We start from the raw sequence: 27883 nt of genomic DNA on the forward strand, positions 1-27883 counted from the left end.
AGGCGCAAAGAGCCTGATTATTCATTAGATCGTTCAAGACCTAGAACGCCAACCAAGTGCCGAGATCCAACTAGAGGAGATGAATCGCCTGATAGGGAGCGGAAGCGCCTGTAAGCTAAGCAACAATGCGCCTACCAAGAATCCAGGAGTACTCGGAGCACGATGCGCCTGCCAAGATCCAGGAGTATTCGGAACGCGATGCGCCTGCCAGGCACCAGAGTATTCCAGCACGATACTCCTCCCAGGCGCCAGGAGTATTCTGAGCAAGATACTCCTGCTAAGCGCCAGGCGCATTCTCTACAAGAAGAGCCTGACAACCGCAGGAGTCCTCCAGGCGCCAAACTAAATCTATTCATGACTCTCCTAAGGATAGGTGTAGAGAGAGAATAACTCTTAGTCCCTCTCCTGTTAGAAGTGCTTCTTCTTCGGAGAGGAAGAAATCAAGGGAGGAGACAGACGAAAGAAGGGAGCCTTCTCCTAACGAGCCTCTTAACTTAAAGGACATTTCGGAAGACGAGATTACTAATAAAGAAGGGCTTTCAAATTATAAAGTTCTTTCTTCTCTCCTTTTAGAAGAGTATGGAGATTCGTTGACTCCAGCTGCTGCTCCCATCCTCCACGCTCGCTCTTTCGAGCACAAAGGCGCACAAGTCTTCCTCCTTCCTGAAAATGAAGCCGGCCATCCTGCACGAAGAGGGCCTTACAATCGCTTTGACTCCTGGATCAAGACAAAAAAGGAGTTAGGAAGGACAGTATTTTGTATGCCTCCTGCCAAACTAACGGGAAGAAGAGGCATATGGTATGAAACGGAAGAGAATATGGGATTGTCTCTGCCCATTTCAGCGAATCAGACTTCTCGGGAGTCTTGTAGACTCCTCGAGGTCTTGTAGACTCGAGAGACACGCCTTGAACTCGGCCAGAGCAACATGGGGTCTTTCGGAGATGAACCACCTCCTCAAGGGACTTTTCCACACCTTGGAAGTATTTAACTTCTTGGATTGGTCCCTTGGGGTTCTGGCTAAGAAGTCCCAGGAAAAGGAACATCTAAACCCCAAAGCCTTGCATAGTATCTTGACATGTATCGATAAGGCTGTTGTCAAGCTGGATCGGCGGAAGTCCTGCTCCCTGCTTTGGCGCGGGCCGGGAATTGCTAAAGAAGAGGGCGGGCGGTTTACAGTGCTTTCCTCACTAAGGCTGTCTCTCCTTCGCAGAGGTCCGCTTTGTTGTTCGCGCCTCTCTCAGAAAATTTATTCCCTTCTCAGTTGGTGAGAGACATTGCTCATTCACTAACTGAGAAGGCCACTCAAGATCTCCTTAGGCAGTCTTCTAGGAAGAATAGACCCGTGGCCAGTGAGAAAAGAAAGGGGCTCGTCCAGCTCAGCAGCAGCCCTTTCGAGGAGGCCCTCCGGTAGATCGATCTCCAGCAAGGAAGACTCCAAAAACACCTGTAGGAGCCAGGTTGCAATTCTTTGCGGGAGCCTGGGCAAACATAGGAGCCGACTCTTGGTCGATGTCGATCATCAAGAAGGGTTATTATATCCCATTCAAGGACAGCCCTCCCTTGACAACAACACCGAGGGAACTGTCCGCCAGATACAGGGACCCTGTACTGATGAATACTCTTCGTCTAATGGTAGAGCAGATGTGGGACAAAAGAGCAATAGAGCTGGTACTGGATCACAGCTCCCGGGGTTTTACAATCGCTTGTTTCTTGTAGCGAAAGCTTCGGGGGGTTGGAGACCAGTACTGGACGTAAGTGCGTTTAACAGATTCGTAGAAAACAAAAGTTCAGCATGGAAACGTCTGCTTCAGTCCTTGCAGCACTCCGTCAAGGAGATTGGATGGCGTCCCTAGACCTTCAAGACGCATATTTCCACATCCCGATTCATCATTCATCGAGGAAGTACCTTCGTTTGTCATGTTCGAGGGAAGGATCTTATCAGTTCAGGGCCCTGTGTTTCGGCCTGTCCACGGCTCCCCAAAGTCTTCACAGACTTGATGAAAAATGTGTCAAGACACCTTTATTTGAAGGGGATAAACGTCTCCCTATACCTGGACGACTGGCTCATCAGGGCCAGGTCTCAAAAGCAGTGTTTGGAGGATCTTTCAACGACTTTGGAACTGACAAAATCATTAGGATTGATCGTAAACCTCGAGAAATCTCAGATGATCCCCAGCCAGATTCAGATGGATTCTCGGGGTTTTCGAGTATTTCCTTCTCAAGAGAGAATAAAGAAAGGTTGCACCACAGTATCCAGCTTTTCTAGGGAAGGAGTGCAAGTTTCTAAGCGATGGAATGGTTGAGTCTTCTGGGGACCCTTTCCTCGCTCGAACAGTTCTTTCCTCTAGGAAGACTGCATCTCCGTCTGCTTCAATTCTTCCTGAGGAGGAGTTGGAATTGGAAGACAGGACAGCTCTCGGACACTTTTCCAATCTCAACAGAAGTAAAAGATCAATTAAAGTGGTGGTTAACCCCCTTAGAAGAGAACAAAGGAGTATCCCTGGAAGTACGGAACCCAAACCTCACATTGTTTTCAGACACGTCGGTGACAGGTTGGGGTGCAACCTTAGGATCCAAAGAAGTGTCAGGCACCTGGTCGGAAGAACAGGTGTCATGGCACATAAATTGCAAGGAGCTCTTAGCAATTCACCTTGCGCTAAAGAGCTTCGAACACATAGTCAGAGACAGAGTGGTGCAGATAAACTCCGACAATACCACCGCTCTGGCTTATGTGATAAAACAAGGAGGAACTCACTCTCGCTCTATACGAACTGGCAAGAGATCTGCTGATTTGGGCGCATCAAAAGAATGTAGTTCTCCTAACAAGATTTGTCCAAGGGGAGAGGAAGTGAGAGCGGACAGACTGAGCAGGAGGTTCCAGGTCCTTCCTACAGAATGGACCCTCCACTCGGAAAGTCTGTCAGAGCCTTTGGTATCTTTGGGGGAAGCCGCAAATAGATCTGTTCGCCACGTTCCTCTCCAGAAGGATAGACACAACATTTTGCGCTCTGGTAGAAGATCCCAGGGCTTATGCAATAGACGCCTTTCTCCTGGACTGGTCAGGGCTAGACTTGTACGCTTTTCCCCCATTCAAGATCCCGGGGGAAGTAGTCAGAAAGTTCGTGGCCTCGAAGGGAACAAAAATGACTCTGATAGCCCCATATGGCCATCCCACCCGAATTTGGTTCACAGAGGTAATGGTGGACAGTGGACTTCCCCAGATCTCTTCCAAACAGGATAGATCTGCTCAAACAACCCCACTTCGAGAGGTACCATCAAAACCTACCGCTCTTGCTCTGACTGCCTTTCGACTATCGAAAGACTTGTCAGAGCGAGAGGGTTTTCTCGCAAGGCGGCAAGCGCAATTGCCAGAGCCCGCAGATCATCTACTTTGCGAGTGTACCAATCGAAGTGGGAGGTGTTCAGAAGTTGGTGTAGGTCGAAGAAGCTGTCCTCCTCCAATACCTCTGTGACCGAAATTGCGGATTTCCTTCTTTTCCTGAGGGAAAAGTCGCTTCTCTCTGTACCGACTATTAAGGGGTACAGGAGCATGCTTTCGGCAGTATTCAGAAAAACGAGGACTAGATTTGACAAATGATAAGGATTTACACGATCTCATTCGCTCCTTCGAAACATCAAAGTCAATAGAACCCAGAGTTCCAAGCTGGAACCTGGATGTGGTCCATGAAATTTCTGTCCTCCGAGAGTTTCGAACCACCACACACGGCTTCCTTTCGAGATATCACAAGGAAGTGTCTGTTTCTACTGTCTCTCGCTACGGCAAAAAGAGTCAGCGAGTTGCACGCCCTTGAGTCACGAGTTGGTTTCAAGGGAGACTCTGCGATTTGTTCATTCCAGGCTCTCTTTCTTGCTAAGAATGAGAATCCCTCGAATCCCTGGCCCAGGAGCTTTGAGGTAAAAGGACTTACTAGTCTGGTAGGCAGAGAGGCAGAGAGATCCCTCTGCCCAGTTAGAGCACTTAAATTCTATCTGGACAGAAAGAAGCAGTTGGGGGGTTCGCAACACGGTCTATGGTGCGCAGTAAAGGACCCCAAAAGACCGATGTCTAAGAATGCCTTAGCCTTCTTTGTAAGAAGTGTCATTACCGAGGCTCATAAGAACTGCCCAGATGACTCTTTTAATCTATTAAGAGTGAGAGCTCATGAAGTAAGGGCAATCGCGACGTCTATTGCGTTCCAAAGAAATGTCTCTTAAGAATATTTTGGATGCAACTCAGTGTTTGCATCTCATTACTTAAAGGATGTGCGCGTTACATATGAGAAATGTTATTCTCTAGGTCCGTTTGTGTCAGCACAGACGGTTCTGGGTACTGGAGCGAGCACCGATCCTTAAATTAGTGTACGTAACCCTCTTGTCGGATGCGTTCTTGGATTTCCTGTGCATGGAGGTGTCAGACGTCGCACTGGCGGCCTTCACTTCTCTTCACCAGGAGACGAGTGGCAACTGACTTTTAGAGGGATACAAAAATTTTTTTTTGTACTTTTGTGTGTGTGATTATCGAGTTTTTGGTTGTTTGCTAAGAGTCTGGGGATGGCTCTTGGCAATCTTAGAACTAACACGGGTGTTAGGATCGGGTGATCGGGATCGGTTGTGTGCTCCTTAAGAAGGCGTGTTGTCATATAAACGGATAGCACCCATTGACAAATGCCAGTTAGGCTCTGCCGAGTAAGTGGATGAGACCCCATCGACAGACCCACAAGAACTCTTGGCCGCAGATCACTATCTCGCTAAGGCTCTTGAGGTGGAGCAGACTCCTAGGCAGTAGCCACGAAGTCTTCCACCTTATAAGGTAGGAACCAAGGTTTATAAATACCTACAACATATGTTGTTTACCTGTCTAGTCAGTAGTTAGCTGTCTCTTGCCCTCCACCAAAGGGTGTCAATCAGCTAAGTATATATCTGACAGGTAAGTTGAATGTATGAAAATGATATTGTTATGATACAATAAAGTTTCATACATACTTACCTGGCAGATATATACGATTGAGGACCCACCCAGCCTCCCCGCAGGAGACAGGTGGAAGAGAGAATCTGATTAGAAAACGGGAATGGTTCCTAGTCCTGCCACCCAGAGCAGGGCGGTAGATCACCTGACCTACCTGTAGCGAGTGCCGCGAAATTTGAATTTCTGTCGGGGACGACGGAGTCGATAGTTAAGTATATATCTGCCAGGTAAGTATGTATGAAACTTTATTGTATCATAACAATATCATGTTTTGCAAATACACGTTCTGTGTTAGTGTTCATTGGTTAAACAAATTCCTAAAGTCAAACTGCCTTATTGTCAGTGATTATGCTAAATCATCAAGCAAAGCTGCTCTATAACAGATCGCACCTCTTACAAGTTAGCACATTTAGATTTTACTCACTTAAGAAAGCTCCAGTCTCCTTTTAGCTACTGACTGGTGCTCAGTTTTCCCTTTAGCATTGCAACAGCATCATCATCTTACCATAATACAAACTGTCTTTAAATGGATTACCTTCACCAAAAATTGATCCAGTCATTGAAGCTTGGTGATACATACTTGGGATTGTAGCTTGTTACTAAACTAGTGTATGGTTAAAAGTAGGAGACCGATCATATGGACTTAATTTCCATCTTCATATACTTTGTTATGATTGGAAAATTTTTGTTTAAATATATATATTATATATTATATATAATTTATATATATAGTATATATATAGATATATATATATATATATATATATATATATATATATACATATATATACGTGTATATATATATATATCATTGTTAATGTAACATGAGTATCTTCCATTGAAAGGCTGTAGCGTTCCAGGCCCAAAGTTTCTTACATATCTGTTAATACGAAGTTACCTGGAAGTAGTCTTGTGAATGCTACAAGAATAATGGCTGGGATCAAGAAAGTAACAACTTCTAGAGAGCTGCTTACTGCCATACATCAGATTCAGCCTGCTTCCAAGCCGCTTCCAGGCTATGAAGATAGAGTGGTGTCCAGGTTCCCTCTAGGAGTGTGCATGGATGAATGCTACCCAGATTTGTACATTGGTGACATGTAAGTATCTTTGTACTGCAAATTCTTTTTCCAAGTTCAGTAAAGCTAGACTGACTACTGTGTTGTGATATTAGTGGACCTATTTCTAATAATTTCAAAGTAGACTTTGTTGAAGTAATATAGTTTGTTTCATAGAACACCATTAATAATATACATATACCATATTTTCACAATTAGGAAATCCAAGTGTTACCAGAATTGTCAATCAAGGTTCAACTTATTACCTGCAGTGCATATTTGCCAGTTATTCACTTTGCTTTCATCCATATAATTTAATTAATCTTTATAAGTTTTGTAACTAATTTTTAGGTTTCTTGTGTATTGTTATCCAGTGCATATTTGTATGATGATGGTAGATTTGTTTTCTGGTCCTAAGGAAAGGCTGATCTGCTTCATCAAGTTTTGAAGCAATGCAGTCGGCTGATGATTTCTATCTCCCTGATAATAGTCATCTTGTACCATTCTTACAAAATTTGTATTTCACTGTAGGGATGTAAAGAAAATTCTTTATAATCTTGATAGCAAGTGTGAAGAAACTCTCGATGGTTTTATCCCATGGTTTTTCAAAATGGTTTTTAGTCTCCCAAGATAGTAGATTCCATAGGTTATTATGTCAACATAGTATCTTTGCAAATGAGTGCTAGCTTAGTAATATAGTGCATTTCAAAGAGTGGCATATATGCAGACTGCAGTAACTACAGGCCAATTTTTATTGACCCTGTACTCTCCCAAGTTGCACAAAACTTTAAGCCACTTTACAAGTACATATGTGGGAATATAAAGAAATGTTGGCTGATAGTTAGCATGCATATAGGAAGCAGTTAAATACCTACCTACGTTTGCCTTTCATAAAAGAACCTTAATAAGGGTTTAAGGTAGTAGTAATTCAAATAGATTTTACTTCTGATTTTGATTTAGTTAATTATAGGGTGCTTATATATAAACTTAGAATCTTTGAGTGGGTGGATATGTTTTAGGATTACTTCAAGATTTCCTTACAGGCAAGCAGCAGCGAGTTGCTGTTGCTGGGATCATTAGTAAACCAAGACCTATTGTGTCTGGAGTTCCACAGGGTAGTGTTCTTGGTCCACTATTATTTTTAGTATATGCAAGTGATGTGGTTGTTGGCCTGAAAAACTAGTATGCTGATGATGCAACAATTGTGTGTGTAGTAAAGTCCTCCACCTAGATTTTTTACTTTGGTAAATGAGCACTGTGGATACCAGTGATTGCATCAACGTCTAAATATAAAGTATGTAGAATGAGATATCAAATGACAATGACATACATTCTCTCTCTCTTTAATAGCTAACATTTCTAGTTAAAATTTTTAATATCAAGTATATAACTGTTTATGAACACTAGTTAACTTGGGTTAACCTTAAGACACATAATGGAAAATGTTAAAAGTAAAATTAACATTTACATGGGACCTTGGTTCTTGAATTTCTCATCCTGAACATTCAGTTATTGATCATATTCAAGAAAATAATTATTGCAATACACTCCCTGAACACCTGGATTAGCCCTGGTCACTGACCAGCCCGAACTATATCCCCACTTATTTACCCACTAAGTGGGTAATTTTAACTGTCAGCGTTACCTACGCTTCAGGTAAAATCTAGTCAAATGAGTTACCTGTGTTACCGTTGACAACGCTGCCGCAAATACCAGCCACCAGTGGCCTTTCTCCTCAATTGTTTCTTGTTCGCCATGCTGTGCGGATCAGTCCCACATCAGGCGAACTTTTTGGTCGTTTAGCCCGACCCCACTCAAAGAGTTTTCGTATTTTGGATACAGATTACGACCTTGGACTGTTATTAACGTTTTTTCTCTCGTTTTACTTTGGATAGCTACTTTGTACTCGCTATGGATAAGTTAGAAAATAAACGCCGTTGCCGTCTGCAAACTTCTCGCTTCTAATTGACTGTATTGATACCGGTTGTCACCACCCATTCCTTTCATAGGGTAGTTAGTAATCTTCCTTCTTTGTTCCCATCTATATACCTTAGGTGTGTGAGACGTAACGTGCTTACCGCGGTAATTGCTGGGGGGGCTACGGCCGTTGACAGTTCGTCTGCATCGTAGTTAGCACCTTTTGTGCCCTCGGCCCCCTTTCTTAGGGTAGCTGGTAATTTCCTTCTGCAGCTCCCATTGGTTCCGCAGTTCGTAACCCGTTATTAAAGCACTATGTACCGCACATTTGGTTCTCCACCTGCACATGTCAGCGCTAGGTGCTCCAGTGGTTACTCGTAGTGACTTCTCTCTCCTTTTTATTTTTCAACTTTTTCCTGCTGTTTTTCGGTTCCACCTTAAACGGTTTTCAAGGTGGGTTCGACCTTGATTCCATGTCTACTGGGAGTACTTCTTTCCCTCACTTGCTGCGGACTCCAGTCTAGGTTTAGTATTGGTAACAGGGGTTAGTTGGATCGCGTTTTGCGACCTCTTCACTCTTAGGTGTGTGGCTCGCCTATTGTCGTCCCGGTCTCGTGTTATAGTCACTGGTGAGTGCAGAGTTTCACACTCAAGTGAGACTGGTTCAATATTTCGATTTATGGTGAATTTTTTAAAAGACCTTTTTCCTTACGTCCGTGTGGTAACTGCCGAAAATCTCAGAAATTCTTTCGTCAGTTTGTCATAATGTTTGCACCGTTTTATATTAGCCATTACATAAAGTTTTATATATGAAAATGTGTGCAATTTCATGTAGAATACAACAAAAACAATCTATGGTTGTAGCTTTTATCAGTTTTGAAATATTTTCGTATAAATCACTTTAAGTGCCAAATTTCAACCTTCGGTCAACTTTGACTCGTCCGAAATGGTAAAAAAACGCAATTGTAAGTTAAAGCTCTTACATTCTAGTAATATTCAATTATTTACCTTCATTTCACAACAAATTAGAAAACTCTAGCACAATATTTCGATTTATGGTGAATTTTTGAAAAACACTTTTTCCTTAAGTCCGCGCGCGGTAACTCTGCCGAAAATCTCAGAAATTCATTCGCCAGTTTGTCGTAATGTTTGCACCATTTTATATTGGCCGTTACATAAAGTTTTATATATGAAAATGTGCGCAATTTCATGTAGAATACAACAAAAACAATCTATGGTTGTAGCTTTTATCAGTTTTGAAAAAAAAAAAACAAAATTTATTTTTTTCATATAAATCACAAGTGCCAAAATTTCAACCTTAGGTCAACTTTTGACTTGACCAAAATGGTCGAAAAACGCTATTGTAAGCTAAAGCTCTTACATTCTAGTAATATTCAATCATTTACCTTCTTTTCACAACAAATTGGAAAACTCTAGCACAATATTTCAATTTATGGTGAATTTTTGAAAAACACTTTTTCCTTATGTCTGCGCGCGGTAACTGCTGAAAATCCCAGAAATTCCTTCGTCAGTTTGTCGTAATGTTTGCACCGTTTTATATTAGCTGTTACATAAAGTTTTATATATGAAAATGTGCACAATTTCATGTAGAATACAACAAAAAATAACTCATGGTTGTAGCTTTTATCAGTTTTGAAATATTTTCACATAAATCACTATAAGTGCTAAAATTTCAGCTTCGGTCAGCTATGACTCAACCAAAATGGTCGAAAAACGCAATTGTAAACTAAAGCTCCTACATTCTAGTAATATTCAATCATTTACCTTCATTTAGCAACAAATTGGAAAACTCTAGCACAATATTTCGATTTATGGTGAATTTTTGAAAAACACTTTTGTTCATGAAACTTCCCTGTCAGATATATATAGCTGTATTTCCCGAATCCGACAGAAATTTAAACACTTATGACACACGCAGTGGGAGTCAGGTGGTTAGTTCCCATTCCCGCCGCTGGGAGGCGGGTATCAGGAACCATTCCATTTTTCTATTCATAATTTTTCTGTCGCCGGTGCTGTAAACAACGTTTGCAGCACCTCCGTCCAGATTTTGGAAACTTACTGGCTGCTTGAGTATCCTTTTGGTTTTTTCTTTGGTATCTGAATTGGATCGGTGGCTTGGCACACGTTGACTTTGGATTGATTTGATTTTGGTATTGATTTTTCTTTGATCAAGATGTCAGGGTCTAGTTCAGCTAGCGCTAGATTTGTTCTATGTCTGAATGTAGAGGTAGGCTACTGAAAGCTTCAGTAGACCACATTCTGTTTGTAAGGTTTGCAGGGGGAATGAATGTACGTTTGAAAGTCGTTGTAAGGAGTGTGAAAGATTAACAGATTCTGAGTGGAAGGTGTATGATACCTATCTTAAGAAACTTGAGCGAGATAGGTTAAGGAGGTCTTCCTCCAGGAGTGTTTCAGGTTTCGGGTAGGCAAGATTTTAATGATTTTCCTGCTAACCCTCCTTCTGTAGTTTATGCTCCTACCCCTGTAGTGTTGCCTCCGGGCCCTGAAGCAGTGTCTGTAGAAGGTAATACTTTATCTTTAATTCTTGAATCGATTCGTAACTTAGAATCAAAAGTGTTAGCTCTGGAAAGCAAAAGTGAAGAAAAGTGCAGTGAGTGCCCCTTGTGTAGTGGAGGGTGCGTCAGATCGGCCTCATTCCGCCTCTAGACCTAGACCTCTGCTTGACTCCCAGGTTACGGGGAGAGGGACCATGTCGAAAGTCGAAGGAGGGTTACGAGGAACCCCCACCGATCTGACGTGCCTTCGGCAGCTTCTGACGAACCTACCCAGACTGCCAAGGAGCGTGCGCGTGCACGTCTTCTCAAGGAGTGCTTTTCCTCTTCGGAAGCTTCCCTCCCCGCGCAAGGGGAGGGGTGGAGCTCTCATGCCGCATCACGTCCGCTGAAAAGGACGGCTCGTGTTCGGGACGCTCACGTCCAAGTTGTTTCTCCGGAACTTTGCTCTTCGCCTGATAGTGCGTTTGCTGCTTTCTCCTCCGCAGAAGAAGCGTAAGGATTCTTTGGAGGCAGAGTCTTTCCTAGATGATTCTTTCGAGCGCGCAGTTGCTCTAAGGTGCGTGAAGTGGCGGTTCCTGGGAGTAGGAAGAAGGCGTCCCCTCGCCGCTCGCCTGCTCACAGGATCAGCCCCTCCCCAGAAAAGGAGGCTTCACCTACAAGCAAGATTCTCCATCGCTGCAGCAGCAACTTCAAGAAGTAATTTCTACTAGAGAGACGTTTTCCACGTCGCCGTAGGAAGGACGACAATCTTCCTGTGATGAGGTCGAGCGTTCTCCATCTCCCTCTCCTCGCTCGTCTCTCTCTCCGTTTGACTCTCCCTAGAGTTCGTTCTGCTCCCCAGCGGCTCTCTAGAGGAGGTGAGAAATTCGTTTCTCTCTCTCGTGAAGCGGTTGTATCCGCTACTATGAAACCTGTAGATAGGAAGCGCGTTTCTTTAGACGCCGAGCGCGCTTCTGTGAAAGTCAAGCGCGCTTCAGTGGACGCCAAGCGTGCTTCGGTGCAAGTTAAGCGCGCGCCAGTGGACACTCAGCGCGTTCCAGTGGACGCTCAGCGCGCGCCAGTGGGACGCCAGGTGTGCACCTGTAGCTGTCCGAGCGCGCTTCAGTCGGCGCCAGAAGATTGGCATCGGACGCCAAGCGCACGCCTACGGACATCAGTTTTCCACCACCGCAAGCGCAAGTGGAACGCGGGGAACTCTTCCGTTCGCCGCTCTTTCTCTTTTGAGAAAGCTCGTGACTCTTCCTTACTTCCTCCGACTTCTCCAGTGTCTGAAGAGGAAATTAGTGACGCTTTTGTCGAAGGGGTGGACGAAGAACAGCAGTTGGCTCCAGTCTCGACGGACTACAAGGTTTTAACTCGTCTGCTACAATCAGTCTTTGCAGACACTTTTCAGCCTGAAGCTCAGCGTACTCTTCCCTCTCAGTTTTCGTCATCCAAAGCTGCTAAGATCTCGGGCTTTGTGAAAATGAAGAAGTCGCTTTCTACGAAGCAAGCTTTTCGCAAGGTCCACGATTGGATGGAAAAGAGGAAAGCTTCGGGCAAGACTTCTTTCGCTTTACCACCTTCAAGACTTTGTGGCAAAGCTGGTATGTGGTACGAGACGGGAGAAAACGTCGGAGTTAAGCTTCCAGCCTCGGCTCAAGGAGACTTTGGAAGTATTGTGGATGCCGCCAGAAGATCTTTTCTGTCTTCTTCGAAAGTCTTGGACACATAGTGAGCTAGATTTTCACCTTAAAGGCCTCTTCAGGACACTAGAGGTCTTTAATTTTCTTGACTGGTGCCTAGGAGTTTTGGATGCCAGGTCCAGGAGTTCTGATTCCATCAGTCTGGGGGAGCTGTCCAGTGTATTGTCTTGCATGGACAAGGCCGTCAGGGATGGTTCTGAGGAATTGGCTGCTCATTTCAGCACGGGACTGCTTAAGAAGAGAGCACTCTTTTGCAATTTTACCGCTAAATCGGTCTTGCCAGCGCAAAAAGCGGATCTACTTTTCGCTCCTTTCTCAGAACATCTCTTCCCCAGTCTATGGTAAAGGACATAGCCGCCAGTCTCCAGGAGAAAGCAACCCAAGACCTTCTGGCGCAGTCTTCTAGGAAACCTACAACTACTTCGTCTTCTGGGTCCTCTGCTTTGAAGAAATCGAAGCCCTTTCGATCTGCTTCTTCCTCGAAGCCAGTCCCCCTCGAGGAAGAGGCTCTTTCAGAGGCAAGACCCCCGCTCCTTCTAAGAGCAAGAAGTGAGAGGGAAGTCCTTCAGCCACCAGTAGGAGCCAGACTTCTACATTTCGCGAGAGCCTGGGAAGAGAGAGGTGCCGACGCTTGGTCTCTGGACATCGTCAAGAAGGGGTACAGAATTCCTTTCCTGAAGTTAACCCCCGCTGTCTTCGACACCGAAGGATTTGTCTCCTTCGTATCAGGGAGAAAAACAAGAAAGTGCTTCACGATCTAGATCAAATGATCGAGAAGCAGGCGGTGGAGCAGGTCCTCGACCTGAGTTCTCCGGGGTTTTACAACCTGCTGTTTCCTAGTGCGAAGCAGTCAGGGGGTGGTGCCCCGTTCTGGATGTCAGCAGTCTAAACCGCTTCGTTACCAAGCAGAAGTTCAAGATGGAGACAACCTCAATCTGTGCTAGCAGCCTTAAGACAGGGGGATTGGATGGTCTTCCATTAGACCTTCAGGACGCATACTTTCACGTCCCCATCCATCCCCCGATCAAGAAAATACCTGCGGTTTGTCCTGAAAGGGAAGGTATTCCAGTTCAGGGCACTCTGCTTCGGTCTCAGCACGGTGCTGATGGTGTTCACCGTTCTTATGAAGAACGTTGCGAGGTGGCTCCATCTTGCAAAAATAAGGATCTCTCTCTACTTAAACGGCTGGCTTATTCGAGCCTCATCGCAAGACCGGTGTCTGAAGGACCTTACACGACTTTGTCGTTAGCGAGGTCCCTGGGACTTCTGGTGAACCTCGAAAAGTCGCATCTCACTCCTTCTCAATCCTTAGTCTATCTGGGGATTCAGATGGACTCAGTGGCTTTTCGGGCTTTTCCATCCCAGGGGCGACAACTTCAATGCCTAGACAAAGTGTCAGCCTTTCTAGGGAAGGAAACATGCTCGGTGAGGGAATGGATGAGTCTGCTGGGGACCATTTCCTCACTGGAGAAGTTTGTTTCTCTAGGAAGGTTGCACCTTCGACCACTTCAGTTCTTCCTCTCCAGCAATTGGTCACGCAAACAGGATCTAGAAGAGGTCTTGTTTTTGACGGAAGAAGTGAAAAAGCACCTCAAATGATGGTCGGATCCAAAGAAGCTTTGCGGAAGGACTTTCGCTCAAGCTTCGGAACCCCGACCTAGTGTTGTTCTCCGACGCGTCTTCCACGGGTTGGGGAGCAACACTAGGAGGGAGAGAAGTGTCAGGCACCTGGAGAGTGGAACAGGTGTCTTGGCACATAAATCTAAAAGAACTTTCAGCAATTTACCTTGCTCTAAGGTTCTTCCAAGAGGAAGTCTCCAACAAAGTGGTTCAGATAAACTCGGACAACACCACAGCCCTGGCATACCTCAGGAAACAGGGGGAACTCACTCTCCTTCTCTGTTCGCCATCGCAAAGAATGTCCTGATATGGGCGAAGTCGCAAGACGTCACGATCCTGACAAGATTCGTGTCAGGCGTGGAGAACGTGCGAGCGGACCTTCTCAGTCGGCAAGGACAGCTTCTGCCGACGGAATGGACCCTTCATCAGGGGGTATGCCAGGCGTTATGGAAGTTGTGGGGACGTCCGCATGTGGACGTTTTCGCAACTTCCCGAACGAAGAGACTTCCGCTTTATTGCTCCCCAGTTCTGGACCCGGGAGCAGTGGCAGTAGACGCCCTACTGTGGAATTGGTCGGGACTAGACATTTACGCTTTTCCCCCATTCAAGATCCTCGGGGAAGTAATGAGGAAGTTCGCGGCATCAGAGGGAGCGAGGATGACCCTCATCGCCCCCTTCTGGCCAGCAGCCGACTGGTTCACGGAGGTGATGTCCTTCCTGGTAGACTTTCCAAGGACTCTGCCCCTAAGGAAAGATCTACTCAGACAGCCCCACTTCGAGAGGTACCACAAAAACCTCCCCGCTCTGAGTCTGACTGCGTTCAGACTATCAAGAAGTTGGCCAGAGCGAGGGGTTTTTCAAGACCTGTGGCTACGGCGATTGCCAGCGCAAAGGAGGCCCTCCTCAATCGCAGTTTACCAATCGAAGTGGGCTGTCTTCAGAAGTTGGTCCAGAAAGAAGGGCATTTCCTCCACCTCAACCTCTGTGAGCCAGATAGCAGATTTCCTTCTTCACCTCAGGAAAGAAGCGAAACTAGCTGTTCCCACGATTAAAGGCTACAGAAGCGTGCTTTCTGTAGTCTTCAGGCAACTCGACTTAGCGAATGACAGAGACATTCATGATCTCATTAGATCCTTTGAGACTGTGAAAGTTCTCCAACCGAAAGTACCATCGTGGAATTTAGACGTGGTACTTAAGTTTCTTATGTCGAGTCAATTTGAACCGCTCCATTTAGCTTGGCTTAGGAATCTTACTAAGAAGACATTTTCCTAACCGCTCTGGCGACGGCGAATAGGGTTAGCGAAATACAGGTCATAAGCAAGCACATTGGGTTCAAGGATCATAGTGCAGTTTGTTCCTTGAACCCTACGTTCTTAGCAAAGAACGAGAACCCTTCCAACCCTTGGCCGAGGACGTTTGAGATCAAAGGGTTGTCGGAGCTAGTGGGACCTGAACCTGAGAGAGTCCTGTGTCCTGTCAGGGCTCTCAAGTTATATTTGCAGAAAACCAGAGCATGCAGAGGCTCTTCGGAGAACTTGTGGTGCTCTGTGAAAAAAACCAGATCTTCCGATGTCGAAGAACGCACTGGCGTTCTTCTTAAGAAGTACGGTTAAGGGACCGCCCGTCAAAAATGACGAAATATTTTGAAAAAAGTCGATTTCTAGTGAATCAACCATCGAATACTTCATGGAAAATGGCAACCCACTCCCGAAGTTTCAGAGCAATATATTGATTCTAACTATTTTCTACAATATTTTGCTAAAATAAGTTATTATTTGACAATCACACTCTTATTTCCCTATTATTAGGTTATACAGCGTATAATATAAATTATACAAGGAATTATATACGTATCATATATCATGAATAAAAATAATGTTTAGCAAACTCGTCCACTGCTATACGGTAGCGAGTAGGCGATGGAGCTTTGAAAGTCAGTGCCTTGAAGGCTATCTTAGCAGACGGTCGTCTGTGTCGTCTGCCTCGCGTGACGTTTCTTGTTGTTTCGTCTGGCTACTGTCAACCGTTCAATCGGGCGATTTTTTAGGATTTATCTGGATTCTCTACACTGCAAATCATTTTTCTGCAATGCCCAGGAAGAAAGGCTACATCAAAAGGATGGCTGGCCGAAGCAGTTGAGAAAGCGAGAGAGGTGAAAAGGAGGAAACTGGAAGAGCGACGAGCGCCAGCCATTTTAACTCCACCACCACCAGCTGATCCTCCCCCGCCAGCCATATGACCGCCACACCACTGCCTCCCTCCACCACGGTGCTCCAACACAAACTCTCACCAGTTCAGTGCGTAGAAAGATCAGTATTAAAAAAAAAAGAAAAAGAAGGTGTACAATAGCTGCTCTGCTGGAGCATACTAGTCGCCGTGGGATGTGTCAACTTTAAATGCCATTTTCTCAAAAGTGAGTTATTGTCTTTTAAACCACTACTTCTTCGTTAGTTTTTATCCGATTTTCCCGACAATTTTTTTTTTTCAATTGTATTCGTCCTTTTAAAAGTTCTATAACGTTGCTTAGGAACCAATCTTTGAAAATGTTCTCTTTATCTTTATTTAAAATTACATTATTTACGTAACAGATTTTTATACAATTTAAACGCAAAAATAATAAACTTGATCCCTCTAAAGTACAAATTTTGTTTTGAGGAGATTGTTGACACACTCTTTAGCTATGAAATGAGACTAGGTTTAGCTTCCTATCTCTGTAGTTTTAAAGCAGTAGCAGTTTTTTTGGATGCATACGAAAATGCCCTTTTTTATTTTATTCTTTTCTTTCTTTATTGCAGATTTTGCATTCAGCAGATGGGAGAAGAGTCCAGGTATCAAGATTGCCCTAAAATAAAATTTTCAATTAGTTACCATGTGTTTTTGTAACCCATGTCATTTTTTGCCATGCCCCCCTTTTTAAGGAAGCCTCATGAAAAGTGTAGTGAAAGTGACATGGAGCTTCTAAAAGTGAAAGCCCACGAGTTGAGGGCTATTGCTACTTCGATAGCTTTTCACAAGAATATGGCAATCAAAGACATTTGGGCGCCACTATTGGCGAAGCAATTCGGTGTTTGCTTCACAATACCTGCTGGAGGTGAAAGCAACATACGAAAATTGTTACTCGTTCGGACCATACGTCGCTGCAGACACTGTTTTGGGGGCAGGAGGTAGCGCTCATCCTATCCTTTAATGGTTAGGGGAGTTTTTAACTTGTGTTATGGTTGTGGGGTTGACCGCCTGCGGTGGTATCTCCCTTCCATTAGCTTAATCTAAGTGGGATACCTTTGGTAGGCTACGCCAGGTGGTTTTGTTTTACTTCGTTGCCCTCATTGTATGGTCAATGGTCTAGTCACGTCGTGGTCTCGCCCCTGTTGACAGATCATCTGGAGTGCACCAGCTTTATAGGTCTCTACCTCGCTGGCAACTCTAGTAGCACAAGCAGACTTACGCGGCAGTAACCACGAAGTCAGCTATGCTAACAGGTAAGGAACCAAGATATCAATTATCTGCATATATATGTTTCCTAAAATCTTCTATTCTGTCTACTCCCACCACCAAAGGTGGGATTCAGCTATATATATATCTGACAGGTAAGTTTCATGAAAATTATATTGTAATGATACAATTAAGTTTGTTCATACTTACCTGGCAGATATATATAATCAAGTACCCACCCACCTCCCCTCAGGAGACAGTGGAAATAAAAATTATGAATAGAAAATGGGAATGGTTCCTGATACCCGCCTCCCAGCAGCGGGAATGGGTACTAACCACCTGACTCCCACTGCGTGTGTCGTAAGTGTTTAAATTTCTGTCGGATTCGGGAAATACAGCTCTATATATATATCTGCCAGGTAAGTATGAACAAACTTAATTGTATCATTACAATATCATTTTACCTTAAGTCCACGCGCGGTAACTCTGCCAAAAATCTCAAGATATTCTTTCGTCAGTTTGTCATAATGTTTGCACTGTTTTATATTAGCTGTTACATAAAGCTTTATATATGAAAATGTGCGCAATTTCATGTAGAATCCAACAAAAAATAACTCATGGTTGTAGCTTGTGTCAGTTTTGAAATATTTTAATATAAATCACGATAAATAGAAAAAATTTGACCTTCGGTCTACTCGGCCAAAATGGTCGAAAACTGCAATTGTATGCTAAAACACTTATAGTCTAGTAATATTCAATCAATTACCTTCATTTTGCAACAAACGGGAAGTCTCTAGCACAATATATATTTTGATTTATGGTGAATTTTTGAAAAAAAATTCATGCATCATTTTGTGATAATATTTTCTCTGTGTTGCTTTGATCGTTTTACAATTTGTTATATACCAAAATCATCACAATTTAGTGTACAATACAACAACAAAAAATTAACTCATTAGCTTTAACCGTTTTGCTCACAGCCCGATTTCTATACAGTGGTCCCCCCATATTCGCGGGGGATGCGTACCAGACCCCCCCGTGAATACGTAGTTAGAATCCGCGAATGTTTGGAACCCCTATAAAAACACTAAAAACACCCTATTTTGTTTGTTAAAACTCAAGAAAAACCACTAAAAATTTTCATACTTGGTTTTTTTAATAGTTTTATCACATAAAGTGCATTTTCTGATGAAATTGATAAAAAAAAAAAACCAGGAATTTGTGCATATTTCTCATAGAAAAATACCGCGAATGCGCGAATTTTCCGCGAATAATGCGGGGAAACGTTCCCGAGAGAAATCCGCGAATGTGTGAGTCCGTGAATCCGGAGAACGCGAATTTTTTTTTGCACTCATAAATTCCAATATTTATATATGATAATGATATTTTTTTCATTTCTGATGGTTGCATACTAAACTTCAGGCAATGACAAAAAAAAGGGGGCCAAAAATGAACTCTTAAATCTTAAAAACTAAGCGTGCTGTGATTTTTTGAAAAAAAAAAAAAAAAATTTCCACTTCGGTGCTAACTCCCGAACGCCGCCGGCATACGAGACACTTTGGTAAATAGTGGCTCGGCCTTTAAAGGTTAAGTTCACACACAACACGATAAAGTAACTTAGAGTACAACAAAAGTGAAATCACTAACACGAATTTACGTTAACAAGCAAAATCTATGTGAACGAACAAATTCCAGGTGTTTACAATAACGCTGCCGCAATGAAATGGTCAAGGAATGCCTTTACATAGAGGCATGATGGGACAGATGCTTACCAATAGGAGAGCAGGATCTTACGGCGGTGACAAGCATCAGGAACCAATGGGAGAGCGGGAGGATGGTGGCGAATCTACTAAGTTGTTGGCGCGCGAGTTTTAAAATTGTTCTCGGCGGCCCGGGCGAATCTCGGACTTTACAGTACATACACATTTCGCAACATGAATTATTTTCGTACACAGAAGCAAAAAATCATAGTCTTTGCCTTCGTAACCTGGATTTTTCGTACGTAGGAACTTTTGTATGTAGGGGTATGACTGTATTAAAAAAACATGGGATGAAAATTAGAATATTTGCAGCAAATTTGAGCCAAGGTGCACAGTGAATGACAGCTACAAACAAACTTCCCCAATCATCCTTTTTTGGTAAATTTGACTGGGCCTCATCTCTTACAGTTTCCAAACTGATACTTGTTCCAAAAAACTGCAATTGCTTGTTTGGGAACTAAGGATAGTTTCTTTCTTGAATATGTTCAAGAACTGAATGTTCCTATGTAAATGTTAATTTTACTTTTAACATTTTCCATTATTTGTCTAAAGGTCAACTCAAGATAACAGGTGGTCATAAACAGTTATAGTATACTGTACTTGATATTCAAAATTTTATTACAAATGTTAGCTCTTGAAGAGGGAGTGAATGTCATTGTCATTTTGACGCTTTGCTCTACTTGAATGCAGTTACTGGTATCCACAGTGACATTTACCATAGTAAAAATTTAGTCAGGGCAATGGAATCAGCCAATCATTGTGGTAGATGCCTGATCTCGGTTTAAGCAACTGAGGTTCTTGAATGTCGACATCCCTTCAGATAGGGCAAAAAGCAGGTGCAGTCTCAAGTTCAGTTAAATTAATTTTGGTAATACTGTGGCAGTGATTCACACTGTACAGTACCAGAAAGATAATAATAGAATAAGAGCAGTAACTTAAGATTCTAGGCTACTTACTGCTTGGAGTATGAAAGCTTTGCTGTTGTAGACTCTGGTAATGTGTAATTTTACATTTATAAATATACATGTACTGTGATCAGATAATTTTCTTCATAATTTAATATCACAGATATTAGATTTTAATAAATTGCTAAGTTAATTTCTGAAGACTGATTGATTGTTTTATTAGTCAAAGAGATTCATCCATTTTTTTCTTCTGTTGCATTTCAGAGGGGCTGCTAAAGACAAGGCCTATCTGCAGAAAGTTGGAATTACCCATGTTCTAAACACAGCCCAGGGCAATAAATTTGCAACTGTGGACACAGATGGAGTATATTATGAAGATGTTGGTATTAAGTATCTAGGAATGAAGCTGCTTGACATCCCAACTGCAAATATAGCACAGTTTTTCACTATTGGGGCCGATTTTATTGAAGATGCTCTTTCTAGTGGAGGTTGGTTATGTGTATGAAAAGTCATTATAAACTTTATTTCTTGCATTATGAATGTATTCAGAATTTTTATTTGTAGCATAATTTTTTTATTGCAGTATTGATGCCTTGCATATTTTACATTGTACTGTGTACTGTATTTGCTTAGCTGAGTGTATTATTTACAAATGTAATATAACAGATATTTTATATTCCCTGCAATATAAGCTTATCACTGTTGAAATATTAATGAATGCGTAATCATAAACCTTTCAATATTAACACCAGTCTTTTGCAATTTCGAATACAAAATACTAGCAGCATCCCTTACTCTAAGAAAAAGCAAGTGTCAAATAAATTAAGTTTGCATGAATATCAGGTAATAACTATAAATTTAAGGTTTCTAAGAAATTTTTTTTATTTTCAGGGAAAGTTCTTGTGCACTGCTATATGGGCATTTCACGTTCCGCCACTATTGCCTGTGCCTACCTAATGCTCAAAAGAAACATGACGGCTCTGGAAGGCCTAACTACCCTGCGCAAAAATAGAGCCATCTTCCCAAATGATGGGTTCTTGAAGCAGTTGGCAGAACTGGATAATAACCTTCGATCTCAACGGGAATGATTAGATGTGATGGGGTGACTATTTCATTTTCATTATTATGGACTTCGTAGATATTTTCTATTTTATATGGTAAATATTCAGCATTATAGTTACCCATCCTGACCCTACAACTTTGTAACACCAAAACTTTCTTTTCATAAGTTTTTTCAAATATTTCTGTGGTTTGAACTTTCACATCCAAAGTACAATACCATTGTGCTCTTAATTGAGCTTTTCATTGCATCCTTTTTATATGAATGATTTGTACTTTTCAAAGTATTATGTATGTATATGAGTCATGTGTGACTTACTGTACTCTTTGTCAGTCTAGTTCTACCAGAAGCCATTTAGCCGTGGATTGGATTTTGCACGGTTTTTGTATTGGTGTTCATGTACGGTATAGTGAATAAATCACATACAAACGGCCAACTCCAGCTCAGTGAGCGAAAGTAAATCCCATATGTCAGACAGAGGGTTTGTAATTTAGAAAAAATGCAAATTATACTTTAAAATTTGTCATTTTTACTGATTGGCAGTTTAAGAAGTAGGGTTTTTATTGTCAATTAGTACGTATAATTAAAATTGTAGGTTAAAGTATCTTAAAAGAGCTTAAGTCTTTGATACCGTACAATTGATTCTTTGCCTCGTTCTCACTATGGATTTTTGTGTAGATTCAAAGTGCTCAGGTGAAGATTGAAAGATATTCTATAGGCTACATCCAGTACAGGCTATAAAATTGTATTTTTAATGTGCATGAAGATCAGAGGTAAATCATAATTCTGATAATTGTATTTATGTATGTTTATGCATGAACATCAGAGATGATAAATATTTATTCTAATAACTAATTTTGTATAAGAGTGACAATGATTGAGGACTGTTTACTTCCTATGGACTGTTAAGATTTTAACTCAAGTTTTTCTTCATTAAATGAATCGCTTTTTTTTTTTAATGACTGCTGACTTTTCAAAGCTTAAATATATCTTAAAAAAGACTTTTGACTTGAAAGTGATCTAACTTCCCTGTTGAGTCTATATAAAAATGCTTTCACTGCATTTACAGTGTGATACATTGCTAGTCTTAAACCGTTATTTTAACTTGTGGCCCTCACATCAACTCGGTGGATGAACAGACATGCAAAAACTTGAAATTGCTTTTTTATGGTGTACTTCTCTAGGCAGTACTAAGAAAGCAGCCTATTATAGGAGTGTCTGATTTGAGTGCCCATGTAAAATATTACCCATTTCTTGCATTACCTTTTATCTGCTTAGTTATGGCTAGCAAATAATATGAAAGTCTTCCTTGTCTTTTTTTATTAGAGGTATTCCCATCTTCATTTAAATATATTTTCTGTTTAAAAAAAGAAGTTTTAAATAGAAAATTCCTTGTACCTTTTAAAGTTGTAAGACATTTTCAGGTTACAATGTTATGAAATTCTTATCAACATATATGCCGTCATATAAGGCGCTCAGCATATAAGACGACCCACCATTTTCCATGTAAAAAAGTAGGTTTAGTTATGTTTATTGTATAAGACAACCCCCAGTTTATTAAATTAAATAGCACTCAGCTGATTAAGTTAGTTGTTATATAATTTATTTATCATACCAAAAATGTGTAAAATCAGTACTATCTTCAAGATTTAAAAATTATTGGCAAAGCTCACCATTACAAAAAAGTACTTTTGTATTCCCTTAGGAAAAATATACTATAAACATCATGACAAATGCTCTAACACTTGTGACACCATTATCAATGGAGTAATACACTTTGGAAGTGGATCCGTTCGAGGTAGATATTGAGGACATAACAAAACGCTTTAGTTTGATTATAAAATACTACCAAGGAAATACTGGCCTTTGGTAAACAAGGCTCATTAGTCATGCGTGATTTGGAACATCAAACACGGCCATGTTTCGTAAACAATTAAGTCAGAATAACCTGATTTACCTTTTCGGGAACTTCAAATTATCTAATAACATTAAAAGGGCATTTGTATGATAAGTTTCAGTAACAAAATTGTCTCATAATAATGGTGCTCGGGATAAAGCTAGTAAAGTGAGAGCTCACTCATCCTAACATCTAATTATGGTAATTACAGTTTTTTTTACAGTATATAGTTGTGTCGCTAGTGATTTCCTTGAATTATCTATGGTTTTTACCCTTATTACAGTTGTTTTGTTAAGTGTCAATAGTTTTGACAGTAGTTATATATTGACACTGCAGGGGTTAGTTTATCATTAAAAATCTTGGTAGGATTTAAGGTTTGCTTTTTATACTTTGCATATAAGATGACCCCCTTTATGGGAGAGGTATTTTAAGGTTGAAACAATCCCCACATTTTGGGGGATACTTTTTAAGGTTAAAGGGTCACTTTATATGCCGGCATATGTGGTAACCATAGTTATTTTTCAAGTCCCAGTGATATTGTACATAATAGTGCAGTCCTGCATAAATTTTTTATATGTAGAGTACACCATTCTCATGAATAGATAAAGGATTTACACAAAGTTTGTGACATCTTTGGTGGTGCTATGAAACAGTATTACCAAACATAAAAATATTGCTGACCAAGTCTAGTATGTAATGGCAATTTCCAGAAGTACACAAAAAAATTACCTGATTTAATGTTCATCCCTTTTGATATTTCTGACATATGCTCATTAACTAAGGGTAATGGAATCTGTCTTTCTTCAAAGCTTACAATGAATTCCGCATGTAATTACATTCAGTTTTGCATGTAAAGCCAATCAAACAACCAGTTATTGCACCATTAAGCAAGCAATTTCAAGTTTTTTTTCTCTCTCTTATTCTGTTATAGAAATTGTTGGCATTTGTAAAATAAATTATGAGTAGAGTATATGACCAGTATTTAAAAATGTTTAGATCTTTTAATTGCATTTCTGACATATGCCCCCTGGAATAGTATTGCACACCGAGTTGTAAGATGGGTGCAGTTTTATAGCTATTTTTTACCTTTTGTTAAGGAACAAAGTGCTTTTCAAGCACAATAGATATATTTGTTTTTGTTTTCACTTGTATAATAAACCAAAGACATTCCTCTTTTTAATTGGGAAGCATACTGTTTTGAATTAAATCTGCTTAGAGCTGGATAAACATATTCACCATCAATAGGTATCAAGATAGCAGTGTTGAAGGTATTCATGACTGACTTTTTCATTCATTTTTATTTTTTTTAGTTTCAAACACAGAGAAGTTACAAAGGTTATAAAATCTTTTAGGAATTGGAGCTTTTATCTCCCAGTTTGTGAACCTAATTCAGCTTGAACAATTTGAAGACAAAGTGAGACAATAGCAATAGGACTTAACTTATGCAGCTTGAACCTAAATAAAAAGGGAGGGGGGCCTCACTCCACCAATTTAGTCTAAGGAATTACTTTAACCAAAGAGTTCTTATCTCAAATTAGGCAGGTAGGTCATGTGTGATTATAGGTTGATGCTTTACAAATAACTGTCACTAACTTCAATTATATGCCTGCTTCAATGTTCCTAGCCTTTGAACTGCAGAAACCATACTGCAATATTATTTAACTCCACTTTTGATGTAATACAGGCCGTCCCCAGTTATCGGCGGACTTCGTTAATGACGATCCGGTTTTATGGCACTAGACAACAATTTATAAAGCCATTAGCCAAAACTCAGCACTTATAAATTGCCGAGTTATGGTTAATGGCAGTTTTCGCTTGTCAGCACCCAACAAGGACAGAACCCCAGCTAATAACTGGGGACTGCCTTTATATGCATAAAATATGTACACTTAAAAAGGTATTAAATCAAAAGTCACGTGCTTCTCAGTGCTAGTTATGCTTCAAGAAAAAATGTAGTTCATAGTTATTTACTGACTAAAATTCCTCCATATATGATTTATTTTATAAATCAAAAGTTATCAGTTTCAAGTTCATCTTGATGAAAGCCAAGGAAATATTACTTTTCGTAGTACCCAGGGTAATGCATGGGTTAACTTTAGAGAGAAACTGTAAGGGTTTGAATTGTTATGTAAGTGAATAATCCAGAAATCTTTTGGGCATGCATGATGTGAATAGACAATGATGGGTGTTTGTAAAGTCAGTTGTATTAGGTAAATTTACCTCTGATTTCACTGTTGATTAAGATTGGTATTAATGATTCTGTGAACTGGCGTCACAACAAGGGTCATCAGTGCCGTGATTAGTAACACTGGATGATAAGAATAGGTTTAAAATAGTAATTAAGAGTAGATATATCTGGTGAATAAGATTTTTTTCATACAATGCTTTTTACAAACTCAAATTGTGAACATTAGTAAATCCTTAAAATAATGAGGCAATAAAAGCAAAGAAAAGAAAATTGGTAAGGAGTGCACACAAATAAGAACATTATAGATACTACAACATAGCTATGACATATGAAGTTTATACATATGGAAATGTATGGATTGTATGGCATAAAAAATCTGGTTGATTCTCTTTAGGACAAGAGTTAGCTGTTATGTTAGTAAACATTTGTGGGCTCATATGTTGCTTTATTAGGGCTTTTCTAATATTTAGTATTTATAAAAGCATGAGCCTTTGCCAAATTTATACTTCATGTGTAATTGTGATTGTGCTTCTAGTATGATTACTTTGTTTTCCCTTAAAAATATTCCATTAAAAATTTAATGCAGTATAAATCTGAAATTACAAGAAACTAGAAATCAATTATTTGTCAAACTTGCTTTATGTTTCATGCAACTTGATTGCAGTGTTAGGAACTAAGCAATACAGAACATCAGTAGTTCTTCCTTTGTAATGTAGAGCTCTTTACTCTGTATTACCATCAGGAATATTAGTGATATATTAGCACTGCAGAACTATATTGTGATATTCACAAAGATGGTCCTGGGTAAGGTTCAAGAATTTACCTAGCAATGTAAATTAGTGATTCCTGAAACAAACTTTATTTCTTATGAACTAATGTAATACATTGGTGGGTTATTTAACTTTCCAAAAGATTGATATATGTGTGCAGAAACCTGAACAGAAACATATTTCAGAAAGTGACTAAGTGGATACTATAGTACATATTAGATGTTTGTTCAGCAACTGATTCAGTTTTACAATTTGGTATTTTTCTTTAGAACATTCAGTTAATTTTTTAAACTTGGTCACAAAGCTTAGAGCTTTTTAAGGCTTTCTTTTGAGTTTTTATATTTTATATTTTGTTCTTTTTGAACCTTGTTAATATCTTAATGCAAAGATTAATGAAGCTTTCAGCAGCTAAGTAGAGTATTGTTATGGTAGTCATTGGACTTGTTTACATATACACTGCATTTGTTGAAGACTAGCTGAGGATACCATTTTATAGTAATGTTGCATCAGTGCTATAATCAGTCTTGTATTTTGAAGGTTTAGTTACACTGTTTTTCATAACATTCTGTTTTTGTTATCTTGATATATAATATATGTCAGAAAAGATGCTCATAATCACTTCATTATTTATAAAAATTTATATATCTGAACTGCATTTGCATGAGTTTATTTTTATCAGCTTTTACTTAGATATTTTCTTACGCCAATAAGTTTTTTTAGTGATACCCACATGATAAGAATGAATATATTTTGTATTAGTTATTTTCTGAGTTATGTTATAAATCTCAAGTTATTTTGCTGAAATGAAATATATCTAAGAAGTGGTTTATTGGTTTCCTATCAATTAAATCTTAGGTACTTTGATACATCATATGGGCATGTGCATTTCTAATTATAGTCTACTTTGAGAAAAATTACTCTTTCAAGTCTTCTGGCTTCTAAAATAGTATGTAGTTTTCCGAGGTAATGTAATGTTCCTCTTTGTACAAGTCAGTGTCATATTATTAAGAAGAGTAGCTTTTAATTATCTTTTTCATATAACAAAATTGAGAAAACTTTATTTTCCAACAGCAGGAAATGCATTGGTTCTTCAGTTTTTATTTTCTTAAGTGTTTTGCAAGTATTATTGTACTCAGATATACCCATTATTGTAACTGTGTATCTGCTATGTATAATAGTATCTTGTAAGCATTACTATGTGTTGTTATTGATTTGAATATGGATGTCTATCTCATTTAAAAGTATTTAGTTTCTACACTCTGATCATGAATAACAAATTGGTTATTTCTAGAAGACTTGAAATGTCTGAAATTGCTAGAAATCTATTTTATTAAGACAGTCCCCCTATTCAGTTTATCTACTTTGAAACACAATATTTAAAGTGAAATTTTGTGGGATATGCTTGACATTGATGTTAACAAATTCAAATACTTTAAATTCTAGGAATGTGCCATGACATTGATGTTAACCAAGTATTTGACCAAAAAAATAATTCTTTTTGGGTTTTCCTACAAGTGACTTTAGGGTTTAGAGCTAAAATATTGAGCTAATTAGAGTAAAACAGAGATAACTTTGGATTTATGAATGATAATTGTTGAGTTTTTCGTGATAAAAGAAAAATGTGTGTGCAATAAGGGATGGACATAAATATGTACATATTTTTTGTCTAGAATATTTATAACATGTCTCAGGAAAATGTTGGCTGCAATCCATTGACATTAAATTGTTGCTGTTTGAAGTGGCACTAATTGTGATGTAGCAATCACCTGAAAAGTACTAAATTATCTATTTGTTATTTTGCTTTATAAAGTAATTGTTGCTTAAAAGTTAATCACTGATTGTGGTGTGTGCTTGCAGACCTAGAATGATCCTTTATAACTGTCCTGTTTTTCATTTTAATGGAAAGGTTAACATTGGAAGTACTTCCTGCTTATCATCATTTTTTGCTCATTATAAGTACAGAAAAGTATCAAAAGTATTTTATCTGTAGAGTGAAATTATTTTGTGTCAATAAAGATGTGTTACCATCATTTGCCTTGTTTTCTTGCATGTGGGTGAGTTGAAGTGTTCCTAGTGTATGGAGTGCATAC

At 40.1% G+C, this 27883-nt stretch overlaps 2 protein-coding genes and 1 long non-coding RNA gene across 10 annotated transcripts in view; 2 read left to right on the top strand and 1 right to left on the bottom strand.

Moving 5' to 3' along the window:
* Window positions 1-27883, bottom strand: part of LOC135215488 (recQ-mediated genome instability protein 1-like) — a 359294-nt gene that overhangs the window by 230676 nt on the left and 100735 nt on the right. The gene's annotated exons all lie outside the window — the stretch shown is intronic.
* Window positions 1-27883, top strand: part of LOC135215490 (dual specificity protein phosphatase 3-like) — a 134594-nt gene that overhangs the window by 1558 nt on the left and 105153 nt on the right. For 4 of the 7 annotated variants that reach the window (XM_064250254.1, XM_064250255.1, XM_064250257.1 and 1 more), the window contains exons 2-4: window positions 5813-6064; window positions 20143-20366; window positions 20770-27823. The exons of 2 other annotated variants lie outside the window; for them this stretch is intronic. In XM_064250254.1, coding sequence (XP_064106324.1) covers window positions 5898-6064; window positions 20143-20366; window positions 20770-20966 — 588 coding nt within the window. In that variant the 5' untranslated portion in view covers window positions 5813-5897 and the 3' untranslated portion in view covers window positions 20967-27823. Of the gene's footprint in view, window positions 1-5812; window positions 6065-20142; window positions 20367-20769; window positions 27824-27883 lie in introns of those variants that run through there. One more of the 7 variants, XR_010314697.1, reaches the window with a different exon arrangement.
* LOC135215116 (uncharacterized) lies at window positions 16055-16648 on the top strand. The gene is made up of 2 exons (XR_010314576.1): window positions 16055-16194; window positions 16577-16648. It is a non-coding gene; the product is annotated as an uncharacterized LOC135215116 (long non-coding RNA).

Source organism: Macrobrachium nipponense, chromosome 5, assembly GCF_015104395.2.
Source record: "Macrobrachium nipponense isolate FS-2020 chromosome 5, ASM1510439v2, whole genome shotgun sequence".
NCBI lineage: Eukaryota > Metazoa > Arthropoda > Malacostraca > Decapoda > Palaemonidae > Macrobrachium > Macrobrachium nipponense.